The following is a 15,838-nucleotide window of genomic DNA, read 5'->3' on the forward strand; positions in this document are numbered from 1 at the left end:
GAGTTCCTGTGGTGACAAATTCAACCCGTGGATAAGTAAAAATTTACGGACACGTGGTATTACAAAGGCGAAACTCATCCTACGCAAGGCCGATCAGCTGTTTAGTAATTTGCTGCCGCGCTGGTTCCCATCCCACTTTTTCCTTTTCTTTTTTCTTTGTTATTCGCAAGAACGATAATGAAATGTACGTTAAAACAAGATTGGTCGTAGCCTTAACCCATCGTCCAGTAAATATGCACCAAAGGACACGCTAGGTTAAGGAGAAACAAAGAATTATTCATGTGAGATGGTCTGAGGCGAGCGCGCGTCAAACTGGCAGAGAGAGAGAGAGAGAGAGAGAGAGAGAGAGAGGATATTAGTAGTTTTAGAATAAGTTATTTTGATAAACAGAATAAAAATTGAGAGAGAGAGAGAGAGAGAGAGAGAGAGAGAGAGAGAGAGAGAGAGCAAGGAGGGGAGCGGGGGAAGCAGCAAGTGACCCCAGCAGATGTCAAGGTCCTTCTAGACAGTATTTAAATGTGAGAACAACCAGAGAACAGTACTCATTCCTCTCTCAGCCGCCATGGAGGTGGGTGTGCGCTGCGGTGGTGGTGGTAGTGTGTGGTGGTAGTCTTTTAAGTTTTCTTGGATGTAGTGCTGGTGTGGTGCCGTGGTGATGTGTGGTGGTGATGGCATGTGATAGTGGTGTTGGGGTGTGTGGTGGTGTGTGGTACGAATCATTGTGGTTTATGGTGGTGTGATGATGGTGTGTGTGTGTGTGTGTGTGTGTGTGTGTGTGTGGTGTGTGCTGGTATGGTAATGTTGGTGTGTGCTGTAGTGGTGTGGTGTGGTGTGCGGTATAGTGTGTGATGGTGTGTGTGTAGTTGTGTGCGGTGTGGTGATGTTGGTGTGGGTCGGTTTGGTGGTATATGGTGTGTGCTGGTGTGCTGTGGTGTGTGGTGGTGCATGTCGTGGTGTTATAGTGTGTGGTGTGGTGTGTGGTGTGGTGTGTGGTGTGTGATGACATAAGATGAAGAAAGTCTAACCCCACGCATATTAATTTTGGGAAGTGTATAGTGTAGGTGTTGGTGATGGTGATGGTATGGTGGCGTGTATATGGTGGTGATGAAGTGCATGTGATTGTGGTGGCAGTGGTAGTGGTGGTAGTAGTTGTAGTGGAAGTGGTGGTGATGGCTGAAAGAAAGAAAAATAAATAAATAAATAAATAAACAAATAAATAAATAAATAAATAAATAAAATTACTGTATATTAACATTTTACATCGCAGAGAGAGAGAGAGAGAGAGAGAGAGAGAGAGAGAGAGAGAGAGAGAGAGAGAGAGAGAGAGAATTACCTTATATTATTATTACTGATTTTTTCTTATACTGAACTGGATCAGGACGAAAGAGATTTCTGAACCACTGACCTCTCCTCCTCCTCCTCCTCCTCCTCCTCCTTCTCCTTTCTCCTCTTTCTCTTGATCATCATAATCAATATCTTCATTATAATTGCATATTTCACTTTTTTCTATATTATTTTTCATCTTCCCTCTTATTATCTTCTGCCTCTTCCTTTTTTTTTTTTTTTTTTTGTTCCTCATTCTCTTTCTACTCCTCCTGCTTCCCGTTTCCTTTTTTCTCTACCGGTTTAAAAGTTGCCTTAATATAACAATAGTCAAATGTTTCTAAACTAATACCAATAAAAAGGAAAAAAAAAAAAAATGCACGTCACTATTTCTTTACCAATTTTTTTTTTGCACACTAACGTACCTTGCTCTCATATTTCTTGCACTTTCTTCTTGTCTGAAATCCTCTCACTTCTTTCAGCAGTTTATTATATTCTATCTCTAAATTCATAATTGGAGAGTGAATAACCATAACCAAGTAACTACAAACAGCATTTTCTTGGCCCAGTAGTTGCATAGAGAGCGCTTGTCTGCAAATGTTCCCAGGCCCTTGTTCAGAAACGCTTTGCTCTCTCATCACGACTATTTTCAAAGGCCATAGAGATGATTAGCCGGATTCTCAAGACTGTTTCTCCTGTTAATAATGTAGAAATCTTACTAATTTGTCACTAGAACCGTAAAAACATTCTTGAAAATCCGAGTAGCTTCAACTAGTAGAGCCTTTTGAAAGTAGTGGAGATGCGGGCCAGAAGTGTTTCAGAATATTGTGCACTCTTACCTTATTTTGAAACATTGCTCTCATCAGGACAGTTTTCAAAGCCCATGGTGATGATTAGTCGGGTTCTCAGTGTTTTTTCCCCCATTGATGATGCACAGTCCTTGTTAAACTATCATTCCAATCATGAAACCCGAATAACTTCCATTAGAACGTTAAATTATCACTGTAATCACTAGTAACTTCCATCGGAGCTTGTTAAATTACCACTGTAATCTCGAAAACTCAGTAACTTCCATCAGAACGTTAAACTATCCCTGTATTCTCGAAAACACTCATGCAAACTCCAATAACTTCCATTAGAACCTGTTAAACTATCAATGTAATCTCGAAAACCCAGTAGCTTCCATTAGAACATTAAACTACCACTGTAATCCTGAAAACACTCATGTAAACGCTAATAACTTCCATTAGGAGTCAGAAATTGTTGGGAAATGAGCCATAGTGTTTGGGAGTGTGGTTTGAAATTTTTACTCAGTTTATTATCTAATGTTTTTACTAGTTTGTTAATCATGTAGTGGCTCTTGCGTTAATTTATGGAATAGTCATGCAGTGAATACCTGGTTTGAATCTTATCATAAGACTAACTTTATTTTATTTTATTTTTTTCGTTTTTGTTATTGTTCGTACGAAGGACAGATTAAATGCTCTCTCTCTCTCTCTCTCTCTCTCTCTCTCTCTCTCTCTCTCTCTCTCTCTCTCTCTCTCTCTCTCTCTCTCTCTCTCACTGTGCTCAATACATAGGTACTTTTTCTTTTTCTTTTTTTCTTTTTTTCCACAATTACGAGCGTCTGACATTTCCTTACTTTCTTTTCTTTTGCTCACTTTCAGTCTGACCTTGCATTACTTCTCTCTCTCTCTCTCTCTCTCTCTCTCTCTCTCTCTCTCTCTCTCTCTCTCTCTCTCTCTCCCGTTAAGTCATCGAGGCGGAGAAACTGGATCTTATTATTCTTGTTTCTCTTAGTCCCACCCCCACCCTCTCTCTCTCTCTCTCTCTCTCTCTCTCTCTCTCTCTCTCTCTCTCTCTCTCTCTCTCTCTCTCTCTCTCTCTCTCTCTCTCTCTCGAAGCAACGCGTCTGTAAACAATATATGACGTCACCTTTTAGAAGATCAGTGTGTCAGAGTTGAGAGTGCAAAGGGTGAGTGACTCGTGGGCAGAGTTATAAGGCGGGTGTTGACTCACACTCGTCTGTCTGCCCAAGTGTTCATCTCCAGTTACCTATGAACTTCTAAAAGTCGTCTCCTGCCTGAATCATATTGTATTTTTTTCCTCTCTCTCTTTTCTCTGTTATCGCAGTGGGTAAAACTAAACTAAACTGAAGGAGTGGCAAATTGATAGCTGTTTTTAGTGCAGAAATTTTGTAAAAGTATCATTAATATCAGAAAAATACTTGAAAGCCCCCAAAATTCCATTAGAGCATGTTTCAAATACAGAATCTTTGTAAAACTATCTCTTGCATTAGAAACATTGGATCTTCCTCTGTGACTCCAATCCTTTGCATTTCTACTTTATTCCATCTCTCCATATCACTCACTCTCTCGCTCTCTGTCTGGCTAACTAATATATTGTTCTCTCGGCAGAAGTTGGTGGTGTGGGCGTGTGTGGCGTTGTGGGTGACCGTAGGCTTAACATGGGCGTCTCCTCTGCCTCAGGTACGTAAGTTTGTATACTAGCGTGTGTGTGTGTGCGTGTCTTTATCTAGCTGAGATGTAGGGGAATGAGATACACTAGTGACCTTTTCCTCATATTCTGTTGTTGATCTTTACTACTATGAACACGTGAAGTCTTTTAGAATTTGCTTTGTCTTTCTTGTGCTGTTTCGTTACTAAAGCGTATGAAAGTGTATTGGGGTGGTTACACTCGTGACCTTCTCATATCTTTACTACTAGTTACTGAAAGTGAGTGAGGAAGAAAGGAAAACAAAGAGTTCAGTGGCATAAAGAGAAAGGAAAGGAGGAGGAAAATAAAGAAGGAAGGAAGAAAAGAAGGGAGGGAGGAAAGTATTAGTTGAAATATAAAATTTGTTGTCTTTCTTGTGTTGTTTCGTTACTGTGAGTTTGTAGGGAAGGAATGACAACAGAATTCCGTGGCATAAAGAGAAAGGGAGGAAGGAAGGAAGCAAGCAATGAGGAAAGAGAAGTGCAAGTTAAAACATCGTACACGTGTAGAATAGTGTGTGATAATAGTGATGTGTCTCTCACAGTTCTCCTGTCAGCATTACTTAGCACTGTCCTTCCCCTACAGCGAGAGGCATTCGGAACCACGACCTTCATCACCTCACCACTGCAGGAGCAACAGCAACAACATCAACAATTACAGAATGCATCCCTCATCACGGAGCAGATCTTAAGGAACATCATGAACAATGCGTTAACCTTCGGCTCTCCTCTTCTACGCAACTCCCTTGAGCGTGACCTGAGCTTCATGCTGGCGTCGTCCAACCCAGGACTATTCAACTCAGGGCTGTCCTTTCACTCCGGCAGGAACATTGACACAGGCAGCAGGTTATTTGATGCTTTGCTGACTAATCTTCGCACGGGAGCAGTGGAGAGGGAGCTGGCTAACATGCTGGCGGGGGAGCAAATTAGAGGCTTTACCTTCCCCGGAACTGGCTTCAGGGGTTTCTCAGGAAGGAGTTTCTTAAATGGTGGGTTCGGCGCCACAGGGATCGGCCCCAACTCCCCCGTGGTGATGGTGTTCCTGAGCAGCCCCAACTCCCTGTCCCGCATTGTCAGCATGTTCCCCAACTCGCCCATCATCATTAGCAACACAGGGGTGCCCACCGGGGACATCTTCACCCCAGCGCCCTTCCCCTTCTCCAGCCTGTTCCCCCAGGGTGACCAGCTCTCCCCCGTGCTACAGAGCTTCCTGGAGGGAGACCTGTCCATCCCAGGAGTGGGGCCGCAGCCTGACCAGGATCTGACCTCCTTGGACCAGGCGCTGGTGGGGAGGAGGCGCGGTTCATCCCAGACCTCCAGCGGCAGACTCCCGAACCTGTTGGAGCGTGGACAGGGCGCCGCCAAGACGCCAGCAGCCCAGCAGGCGGCCATGGAAGGCAGCAGGGTGGTGGCGCTGCCCTCTGCCGTGGCCGCCATTCCCGCCCTGGCCAGGCTGCCTCTCGAGGACGCCATCCGGGGCTCCGCCGCCAGGCAGGCCCAGGGCACCGCTCAGGCCCAGACCCAGACTCAGTCCCAAGGCCAAACTCTGTCCCAGATCCAAACTCAGTCCCAAGCTCAGACCCAGCCTCAGATTGAAACTCAGTCTCAGGTACAAACTCAGTCCCAGATTCCAACTCAGTCACAAGGCCAAACTCAGTCCAAAGTTCAGACTCAGTCACAGACTGAAACTGAGTCCCAAGCACAAGCTCAGTCCCAGACCGAAACTCAGTCCCAATCTGAAACTCAGTCCCAGGCACAAATCAACTCCCAAACCCAAACTGAGTCCCAGGCTAACTCTCAGTCCCAGGGCAGCACGCAGGACAGCACAGCTCCCTCATCCTCCTCAGCCCCAGGTAGCGGCAGCAGCAAAGGCAGCACTGCCGCGTCGCCCCACAAGATGATGCCCGTGGCCATCATCTTCCCCGACACGGAGTCCATGCCGCCTGCCGCCGCCGCCAAGATGTCTCCCCTGGCCATCGTGTTTCCCGAGATGTCTATGACGACGCCCCACGCCTCCCCCGCCCCTGAGACCCTACAGCCAGACACTCAGCCCCAGGGGGAAGCCCAATCCCAGGATGAAACACATTCCCAGGTCACTTCTCAGACCCAGGCTGAAACACAGTCACAAGCCACTTCTCAGTCCCAGGCCACTTCTCATTCCCAGGCTGAAATACACCCCCAAGCCACTTCTCAATCCCAGGCTGAAACACAGTCCCAGGCCACTTCTCAGTCCCAGGCTGAGACTCAGTCCCAAGCTGAGACTCAGTCCCAAGCTACTTCACAGTTCCAAGCCACTTCTCAGTCCCAGGCTGAAACACAGTCCCAAGCCACTTCACAGTCCCAAGTTGAGACTCAGTCCCAAGCTACTTCACAGTCCCAAGCTGAGATTCAGTCCCAAGTTCAGACTCAGTCCCAATCTGAAACACAGTCCCAAGCTGAGATTCAGTCCCAAGCCACTTCACTGTCCCAAGACACTTTACAGTCCCAAGCTGAGATTCAGTCCCAAGCCACTTCACTGTCCCAAGACACTTCACAGTCCCAAGCTGAGATTCAGTCCCAAGCCACTTCACTGTCCCAGGACACTTCACAGTCCCAAGGTGAGATTCAGTCCCAAACCACTTCACAGTCCCAGGCTGAAACACTGACCCAAGCCACTTCACAGTCCGAAGCTGAGATTCAGTCTCAAAGCACTTCACAGTCCCAAGCTGCTTCACCGTCCCAAGCTGAGATTCAGTCTCAAGCCACTTCTCATTCCCAGGGTGAAACACAGCTCCAGGCCACTTCACAGTCCCAGGCTGAAACACAGTCCCATGCCACTTCACAGTTCCAGGCTGAAACACAGTCCGAGGCCATTTCACAGTCCCAAGCTGAAGCACAGTCCGAAGCCACTTCTCAGTCCCAGGCTGAAACACAGTCCCAAGCCACTTCTCAGTCCCAGGCCGAAACACAATCTGAAGCCACTTCTCAGTCCCAGGCTGAAACACAGTCCCAAGCCACTTCTCAGTCCCAGGCTGAAACACAGTCCCAAGCCACTTCTCAGTCCCAGGCTGAAACACAGTCCCAGGCCACTTCTCAGTCCCAGGCTGAAACACAGTCCCAAGCCACTTCTCAGTCCCAGGCTGAAACACAGTCCCAGGCCACTTCTCAGTCCCAGGCTGAAGCACAGTCCCAAGCCACTTCTCAGTCCCAGGCTGAAACACAGTCCCAGGCCACTTCTCAGTCCCAGGCTGAAACACAATCTGAAGCCGCTTCTCAGTCCCAGGCTGAAACACAGTCCCAAGCCACTTCTCAGTCCCAGGCTGAAACACAGTCCCAGGCCACTTCTCAGTCCCAGGCTGAAACACAGTCCCAGGCCACTTCTCAGTCCCAGGCTGAAACACAGTCCCAGGCCACTTCTCAGTCCCAGGCTGAAACACAGTCCCAAGCCACTTCTCAGTCCCAGGCTGAAACACAGTCCCAGGCCACTTCTCAGTCCCAGGCTGAAACACAGTCCCAGGCCACTTCTCAGTCCCAGGCTGAAACACAATCTGAAGCCGCTTCTCAGTCCCAGGCTGAAACACAGTCCCAGGCCACTTCTCAGTCCCAGGCTGAAACACAGTCCCAAGCCACTTCTCAGTCCCAGGCTGAAACGCAGTCACAAGCCGCTTCTCAGTCCCAGGCTGAAACGCAGTCACAAGCCACTTCTCAGTCCCAGGCTGAAACACAGTCACAAGCCACTTCACAGTCCCAGGCTGAAACACAATCTGAAACCACTTCTCAGTCCCAGGCTGAAACACAGTCACTAGCCACCCCTCAGTTCCACACTGAAACACAGTCCCAAGCCACTTCTCAGTCCCAAGCTGAAGCACAGTCCCAAGCCACTTCTCAGTCCCGGGCTGAAACAGAGTCCCAAGCTGAGATTCAGTCACAAGCTACTTCTCAATCTCAAGCTGAAACACAGTCCCAAACCACTTCTCAATCCCAGGCTGAAACAGAGTCCCAAGCTGAGATTCAGTCCCAAGCCACTTTACAGACTGGTACTCAGTCCTTGGGTGACATTCAGTCTCACACTCAAATTCAGTTCCCTGGTCAAGTTCATTCCCAGGCCGGAATCCAGTCCCAGGACGGCATTCAGTTCCAGGCCAGCATTCAGTCCCAGGACGGCATTCACTTTCTAGCCGGCATCCAGTCCCCTGAGGCCCTGCAGTCTGTGGCGGGCGTCAGCGGGGATCTCCCCGAGGAGGCGGGCGTGGTGGTGAGTCACTTGACGCGCGGCGCCGCGCCGGTCCAGCTGACCCGCCGTCTTGGCACCGCGTCGGACGCCGCCGCCGCCAGTGGGAGCAGGCTCACCACCCGCGGCAGAACGTTGAGCGCCGACGCGGTGGTGCAGCAGAGCACGGCTACCAGGGAGCAGGGCAGCTCAGCGCGACAGCAGGGCAGCAGGGGTAGGCAGCAGGTCAGCACAGCAAGACAGCATGTTACAAATGACAGGCAGCAGCAGGTCAGCACAGCGAGGCAGCGAGGCAATGGCAGGCAGCAGCAGGTCAGCACAGCGAGGCAGCGAGTCTCTGCTGTGGAGCAAGGGGAACTCACTGCAGCGGGACAGCAAACCTCCACACTTGCGCGACACAGCTCCACCCTGCAAGACTCCGCATCCGCCTCCGCCTCCGCCTCCGCGGCTCAGCAGCAGGGCGCCACCACTGAGCAGCAGCAGACCTCCACAGCTAAGTTGCAGACATCTACTGCTGAACAGCAAAGTGCAGGTGAACAGCAGACGTCAACAGGTGAACAGCAGATTATATTTGAACAACAAACTGTGGGTGAACAACAGGTGTCTCTAACTGAACAGCAGTCGTCCACAGCAGACCAGCAGACTACAGATGAACAGCAGACCTCTACTCATGAACAGCAAGCGTTCATTGCAGAAGAGCAGGCGTCAACCTCAGAACAGCAGACGCTCAACGGAGATGTGCAAGCTTCCACTGCAGCACAGCAGGACGCCTCCACCCTCGAACAGCAGCAACAGCAGCAAGCTTCCGCCATAGAACAGCACAGCTCTACGGTGAGACAGCACAGCTCAGCTGCACAGCATTCATCTTCCCCTACAGCTGCACAACAAGAGTCATTCACTGCAGAACTCACTACCGCTGCAGAACAGCAGAGTTCTACAGCGAGGCAGCGAGGCAGCACAGCACGGCAGCAGGTGGTAACAGAAGAACAGCAGCGAGGCAGCAGAACACGGCAGCAGGTGGTTACAGAGCAGCAGAGAGGCAGCAGAGCACGGCAGCAGGTAGTAGCAGGAGAACAGCAGCGAAGTAGTACAGCACGACAGGTGGTAGCAGAACAGCAGCGAGGCAGCAGAGCGCGGCAGCAGGTGGTAGCAGAACAACAGCGAGGGAGCACAGCACGGCAGCAAGTTTCAAACGGAGCGCGACAGCGAGGCAGTACAGCACGGCAGCAAATTTTGGAGACAGAACAACAGCGAGGCAGCAGCACAGCACGAGAACAAGTATTTACAGAACAGCAGCGAGGCGGCATAGCACGGCAGGAGGTCCTCGCAACAGAGCGGCAACGAGGCAGCAGCACAGCACGTCAGCAAGGCACTACAGCGCGACAGCAGCAGGTATCTGGTGCGCAGCAGGAGGTGGATACCTCTCAAGTTGTGGACCAAACCACAACAGCACAGCAAAGTGGCTTCACCCAACAGCACACCGCTGGTGCAGCAGAAAAGGATATTGTGACACAACAGCAAATCTTCACAGCAGAACAGCAGACCTCCACTGCTGAGGGAACTTTCGCAGTAGAACAGTCTCTGGCAGCAGAGCAGGGCGTCACTGCTGAGCACACTTCTGCCACCGAGGAGCCTTCAGCAGCAAGGCAGGAGAGTGCTGGGGCCGAACAGACTCTGCCAGCAGAGCAGCAGGACGCTGGGGCAGAGCAGATTTCAACAGCAGATCAAGATACTGAGGCTGAAGAACCTTTAGCCGCTGAGCAGCGTGGTGAGGGGGCTGAGCAGATAGCGGCGGGAGAGCAGCAGGGCGGTGGCGCTGAGCAGGCAGCAGCAGGCGAGCAGAGTGCTGGGAGTGAGCAGCTCTCGGCAGCAGAAGAGAGCACTGGTAGTGAGCAACAGCATCACAGCAGCACTCTTGCAGTACAGCAGGAGATTGTTGGTGAGCAGGAGGCTTCCATCGTGGAGCAGCACACTACAGCAGAGGAGCAGCAGTCTGCCGCCGTGGCACAGCAGACTTCAAGGACAGAACAGCAAGAGGGCGCATCAGCAGCTGAACAGCAACGATCTACAGTGAGACAGGAAGGCAGCAGGGCAAGACAGCAGAGCACAGCAGGCAGACAGCGGGGAGGCAGCGCTACCACTGGCAGGGGCAGCGTTACTAATGCCAGGGGCAGCGTTGCCAATGGCAGAGGGAGCGTTAGCAATGGCAGGGACAGCTTTATTACTAATGGCAGAGGCACGTCAAGACAGCAGGTGGATGGTGGCAGGCGAGATTCCTCAGTGAGACAGCAGGTGTTCTCCACAGCGCAGCAGGAAGGCGCAGCAGAAGAAGAGAAGTTCTCCAGCAGGCGAGGCGAGGCGGCGGTGACTGTGGGGGAGTTTGTGGCCAACAGACTCTCAAGCGTGGTGGAGGCAGCCGCGACGCTGCAAGGGGCTAGGGCCACCGCCCGGGCACAGAGCCAGGACAAGGCACAATTCCAGGCTCAATCCCAGTCCCAGTCCCATTCTCAATCCCAGGCCACCATTCAGGATCAGACTATCACTAAAGGTCAGACTCAGTCTCAGTCCGAGACTCAGTTCCAGTCTGAAACTCAACCCCAGTCTGAAACTCAACCCCAGTCTGAAACTCAACCCCAGTCTGAAACTCAGTCCCAGTCTGAAACTCATTCTCAGTTTGAAACTCAGTCCCAGTCTGAGACTCAGTCTCAATCTGAGACTCAGTCCCAGTCTGAGGCTCAGTCCCAGTCTGAAACTCATTCCCAGTTTGAAACTCAGTCCCAGTCTGAGACTCAGTCCCAGTCTGAGACTCAGTCTGAGGCGGAGCCTCAGTCCAGTGGTCAAGCTGCGTCCCATAGCAACACTCAGTCACAAGGAGAATCTAAGTCCCAAAGTGCCACTCAGTCCCACTCTCAGACTGAAAGTCAGTCCCAGTCCCAGAGTGAAGCTCACTCCCAAAGTGAAACTCAATCCCAAAGTGAGGCTCAGTCCCAAAGTGAAGCTCAGTCCCGGAGTGAAGCACAGTCCCAAAGTGAAGGTCAGTCCCAAAGTGAAGCTCAGTCCCAAAGTAAAGTTCAGTCACAGAGTGAAGCTCAGTCCCATAGTGAAGGTCAGTCCCAAAGTGAAGGTCAGTCTCGGAGTGAAGCTCAGTCCCAAAGTGAAGGTCAGATTGAGTCCCAGGCCGACACACAGACGCAGGCCCAAAGTCAGTCCCAGGGTGAGGCTCAGTCCCAGGACACTACTCAGGCCCAGGATGAAACTCAGTCACAGGCTCAAATTCAGCTCCAAAGCAGCACTCATTCCCAGGGTGAAAGACAGTCCCAGGGTGAGACTCAGTCCCAGGCCGCTACTCAGGCCCAGGATGAAACTCAAACCCAGTCCAACACTCAATCCCAAGTCACCATTCAGTCCCACTCCCAGGGTGAAGCTCAGTCCCAGACCGCTTCTCAGTCCCAGGCTCAGGTTCAGTCCCAGGCTGATGACAATCACTCCCAGGCTCAAATTCAGCTCCAGACTAATGATATTCAGTCCCAGGCTGAAACTCAATCCCAGGCCACTTCTCAGTCCCACCCTGAAACTCAGTCACAGGCTCAAATTGACTCCCAGGCCACTTCTCAGTCCCAATTCGACAGTCAGTCCCATGCTGAAGGGCAGTCCCAGTTTGACAGTCAGTCCCGTACTGAAGGGCAGTCCCAGTTCGACAATCAGTCCCGTGATGAAGGACAGTCCCAGTTCGACAGTCAATCCCGTGCTGAAGGACAGTCCCAGTTCGACAGTCAGTCCCGATTCGACAGTCAGTCCCATGCTGAAGGACAGTCCCAGTTCGACAGTCAGTCCCGATTCGACAGTCAGTCCCATGCTGAAGGACAGTCCCAGTTCGACAGTCAGTTCCAATTCGACAGTCAATCCCATGCTGAAGGGCAATCACAGTTCGACAGTCAGTCCCGGTTCGACGGTCAGTCCCAGTTCGACAGTCAGTCCCATGCTGAAGGACAGTCCCAGTTCGACAGTCAGTCCCATGCTGAAGGACAGTCCCAGTTCAACAGTCAGTCCCATGCTGAAGGGCAGTCCCAGTTCGACAGTCAGTCCCGTGCTGAAGGACAGTCCCAGTTCGACAGTCAGTCCCATGCTGAAGGGCAGTCCCAGTTCGACAGTCAGTCCCGTGCTGAAGGACAGTCCCGGTTCAATAGTCAGTCCCAGTTCGACAGTCAGTCCCATGCCGAAGGACAGTCCCAGTTCGACAGTCAGTCCCAGTTCGACAGTCAATCCCAGTTCGACAGACAGTCCCAGTTCGACAGTCAGTCACAGTTCGACAGTCAGTCCCGTGCTGAAGGACACTCCCAGTTCGACAGTCAGTCCCAGTTCGACAGTCAGTCCCATGCTGAAGGACAGTCCCAGTTCGACAGTCAGTCCCAGTCCGACAGTCAGTCCCGTGCTGAAGGGCAGTCCCGGTTCGACAGTCAGTCCCAGTTCGACAGTCAGTCCCGTGCTGAAGGACAGTCCCGGTTCGACAGTCAGTCCCAGTTCGACAGTCAGTCCCGTGCTGAAGGACAGTCCCGGTTCGACAGTCAGTCTCGTGCTGAAGGACAGTCCCGGTTCGACAGTCAGTCCCGTACTGAAGGACAGTCCCAGTTCGACAGTCAGTCCCAGTCCGACAGTCAGTCCCGTGCTGAAGGGCAGTCCCGGTTCGACAGTCAGTCCCAGTTCGACAGTCAGTCCCGTGCTGAAGGACAGTCCCGGTTCGACAGTCAGTCCCAGTTCGACAGTCAGTCCCATGGTGAAGGACAGTCCCAGTTCGACAGTCAGTCCCGTGCTGAAGGACAGTCCCGGTTCGACAGTCAGTCCCGTGCTGAAGGGCAGTCCCAGTTCGACAGTCAGTCCCAGTTCGACAGTCAGTCCCGTGCTGAAGGACAGTCCCAGTTCGACAGTCAGTCCCGTGCTGAAGGACAGTCCCGGTTAGACAGTCAGTCCCAGTTCGACAGTCAGTCCCGTGCTGAAGGACAGTCCCGGTTCGACAGTCAGTCCCAGTTCGACAGTCAGTCCCATGCTGAAGGACAGTCCCGGTTCGACAGTCAGTCCCGTGCTGAAGGACAGTCCCAGTTAGACAGTCAGTCCCATGCTGAAGGGCAGTCCCAGCTCGACAGTCAGTCCCGTGCTGAAGGACAGTCCCAGTTCGACAGTCAGTCCCGTGCTGAAGGACAGTCCCAGTTCGACAGTCAGTCCCAGTTTGACAGTCAATTCCAGGGTGGAATTCAGTCCCAAACCAACACTCAATCCCGGTCCAGGAGTCAATCACGGGCAGAATCTCAGTCCCGGTCCAGCAGTCAGTCTGAGTCCAGCAGTCAGTCCCGGTCCAGCAGTCAGTCCCAGTCCCAGGCCGCCCAGCAGTCCTCGGCGGCGGGCACGCGCGGCAGGGTCTCCCAGGGCTTTGAGAGCTTCAGCAGCACGTTCGTGTCTCCCGTGGGCTCCTTCACCTTCCTGCCAGCCTCTTTTGCAGCGCGCGCCCGCAGCCTTGGCTTGAACGTACCCACGCTGCCCACCGCCGGCTCCCAGAGCACAGGCAGGGGCAGAGACAGGGACACTGGCAGGGGCAGGGACACTGGCAGGAGCAGGGACAGTGGCAGGGACAATGGCAGGAGCAGGGACAGTGGCAGGGACAGTGGCAGGAGCAGGGACAGTGGCAGGGACAGTGGCAGGAGCAGGGACAGTGGCAGAAGCAGGGACAGTGGCAGGGGCAGGAACGGCGGCAGGGGCAGGGCCTAAGAAAACCAAATTCCTCACTGCAGAAAGGGTAAAGCCGAGGTAATCTTACAGAATCCCGTTCACTGTCTCATTCTGCCTGTAGAATAAATGATTCACATGCTTATGGCAAAGAGCGCTTCTCTAGCCTGGTACCACATTCTGAAACACTTCTTCGCCGCACCTAAACTATCAAAAGGCTCTAGTTGAAGTGACACGGGTTTTTAAGGATGTTTTTTACGGTTCAAGTGAGATTGATAACATTTCTACATTATGAGCAGAAGAAACATTCGCGAGAACCCGGCTGATCATCTCCGTGGCCTTTGAAAATAATCGTGATGAGAGATAAGCGTTTCAGAATACGGGATAGCTTATAACAGTCTTGACCTTATAACAGTCTTAACCTTACACAAGAGCCAATCATTCCCTTCTGTCTGATTCTCCAAAGCATACACATCGAAATGACCGCAACAATGACGAATTTAAGTGAAATATACAATGAAAGTCACCGGAATAAACAAACAATGAAATATATTAGATGTCACCAGAATAGCTTAGTCTGACTGAGGGGAATACAAAGAGGTAATAATATGGTTATAATTCTGTAATGATACCAAAGCTGTCTCTGTGTTCTGTCTCTATATTCTTTACTTATCAGTCGTTTCACTGCCATATGCAACAAGTCAAAAGAGTAAAAGGGAATTAAAGGAAAGAGGATTGAAAAGGAAAAGGATTTAAAAGGATAGATTTTTCAACTGTCTAACCAGTGTGATGTTTAGAAATGGCTGGATAATGAAGGGAAATCTTTTTTGATATAACGTATGATTAAAGCAACCTTGTTTAATATAGCAGTGAAAGGGTTAATACAGCGTAAAGAAATTGAGTGTGTTTTGGGGTTGGTGGTGGTGGTGGTGGTGGTAGATAGCATGATGGTTTTGTAATGAGATAACAGTATGATTGTCTAGAATAGATATGTAATCTTTGTTCCTTATTTACTACGTCACTTTTATGTTTACTTGTAAGATGTGTAAGATTATAAGGATGTTAGGTTAGAGTGAATAATGTTCTCTCTCTCTCTCTCTCTCTCTCTCTCTCTCTCTCTCTCTCTCTCTCTCTCTCTCTCTCTCTCCCCTCTCTCTCTGTATATGTATATATAGTTTATATTTAAGTTTTTTGTGTGTTTATAATGTGTAAAACAATCACTGGTGCACCATTATTATTTTTATTATTATTATTATTATTATTATTATTATTATTATTATTATTATTATTATTACTATTATTATTGTCTGTCAACATTGTGGCGTCTCTTTTTTCATTAAACATTACACAAAAAGATTAAGATTTCATTAGTATCATTAATTTTTCTCATAGTTCCCTCTTTACTGTGTGTGTGTGTGTGTGTGTGTGTGTGTGTGTGTGTGTGTGTGTGTGTGTGTGTGTGTGTGTGTTCCAGGAAAAAAAAAAAAACATGCTTAGTACATATATTAGGATAATGTTTTTTTTTTTTATACATACAAGAATACGGTAATATTAAGTAAAGTAAGGTTAAATCAATACTGAATCAATAATAGCAATAATATTGGCATATCACGACGCAAGCCGCTTTTCTTTTGTTTGTGTCACAATGTTCATTATTTCTATTGTTATTATTTTGGTGTCGAGAAGAGGCAAGGCAAAGCACATTATATTGCGAATACACGGGAGAGGAAACTGGAGAAGAACCGAGATGAGTATGGTGAGGAAAGGAGAGAAGTTTATGGGTGAATTGGTGAGGAACACACAAGGAATTAATAAGGAGGAGACGAAGAATTGATGAAGAAGAAACGTGGGAAAGAACAGAGAGGAGAAATGTAAGCAGGAAAGCAGGAGAGGAGTTTAAAAGTGAACTGATGAAGAAGAGACGAGGAAATTATGAAGAAAGGACGATGAACTGATGAAGAAGACACTACGAAGTGAAGAGGAGACGAGGAAGAGATGAGAATGGAAAGAAGGAAAGCAAAAGAGTGTATGAGTTTATAAGGGAACTGATGAAGAGGAGACGAGGAACGTATGAAAAATAGACGAGGAATTC

The 15,838-nt window shown here is 50.0% G+C and overlaps 2 protein-coding genes across 3 annotated transcripts in view; both read left to right on the forward strand.

Moving 5' to 3' along the window:
- Positions 1 to 511: 511 nt before the first annotated feature.
- On the forward strand, positions 512 to 15,102 carry LOC135092528 (retinitis pigmentosa 1-like 1 protein). Of its 2 annotated transcripts, XM_063991120.1 has the most exons (4): positions 512 to 568; positions 3,741 to 3,812; positions 4,405 to 12,376; positions 12,413 to 15,102. In XM_063991120.1, exons 1-4 carry the CDS (start codon positions 563 to 565, stop codon positions 13,786 to 13,788), a joined length of 9,426 nt encoding a protein of 3,141 aa, XP_063847190.1. In that variant the 5' UTR covers positions 512 to 562; the 3' UTR covers positions 13,789 to 15,102. The 2 variants fall into 2 exon arrangements, with proteins under 2 accessions (XP_063847190.1, XP_063847189.1); XM_063991119.1 differs by having other exon boundaries at positions 4,405 to 15,102.
- A 614-nt stretch (positions 15,103 to 15,716) lies between these two features.
- LOC135092529 (integrin alpha-PS2-like) overlaps positions 15,717 to 15,838 on the forward strand; it is a 73,242-nt gene continuing 73,120 nt past the window's right edge. The window contains 1 exon segment of the mRNA XM_063991121.1: positions 15,717 to 15,838. This exon segment is cut by the window's right edge and continues 1,180 nt beyond it. The gene's annotated coding sequence lies outside the window, so the exon portion shown is untranslated.

The sequence above is a fragment of the Scylla paramamosain genome, chromosome 40, assembly GCF_035594125.1.
Source record: "Scylla paramamosain isolate STU-SP2022 chromosome 40, ASM3559412v1, whole genome shotgun sequence".
NCBI lineage: Eukaryota > Metazoa > Arthropoda > Malacostraca > Decapoda > Portunidae > Scylla > Scylla paramamosain.

What these genes read in the sequence shown, in the direction of transcription:
- LOC135092528 (XM_063991119.1), top strand. An exon ending in GGGCGTCTCCTCTGCCTCAG is followed by an intron (nt 3,813 to 4,404) that starts GTACGTAAGTTT and finishes CTTCCCCTACAG; the next exon opens with CGAGAGGCATTCGGAACCAC.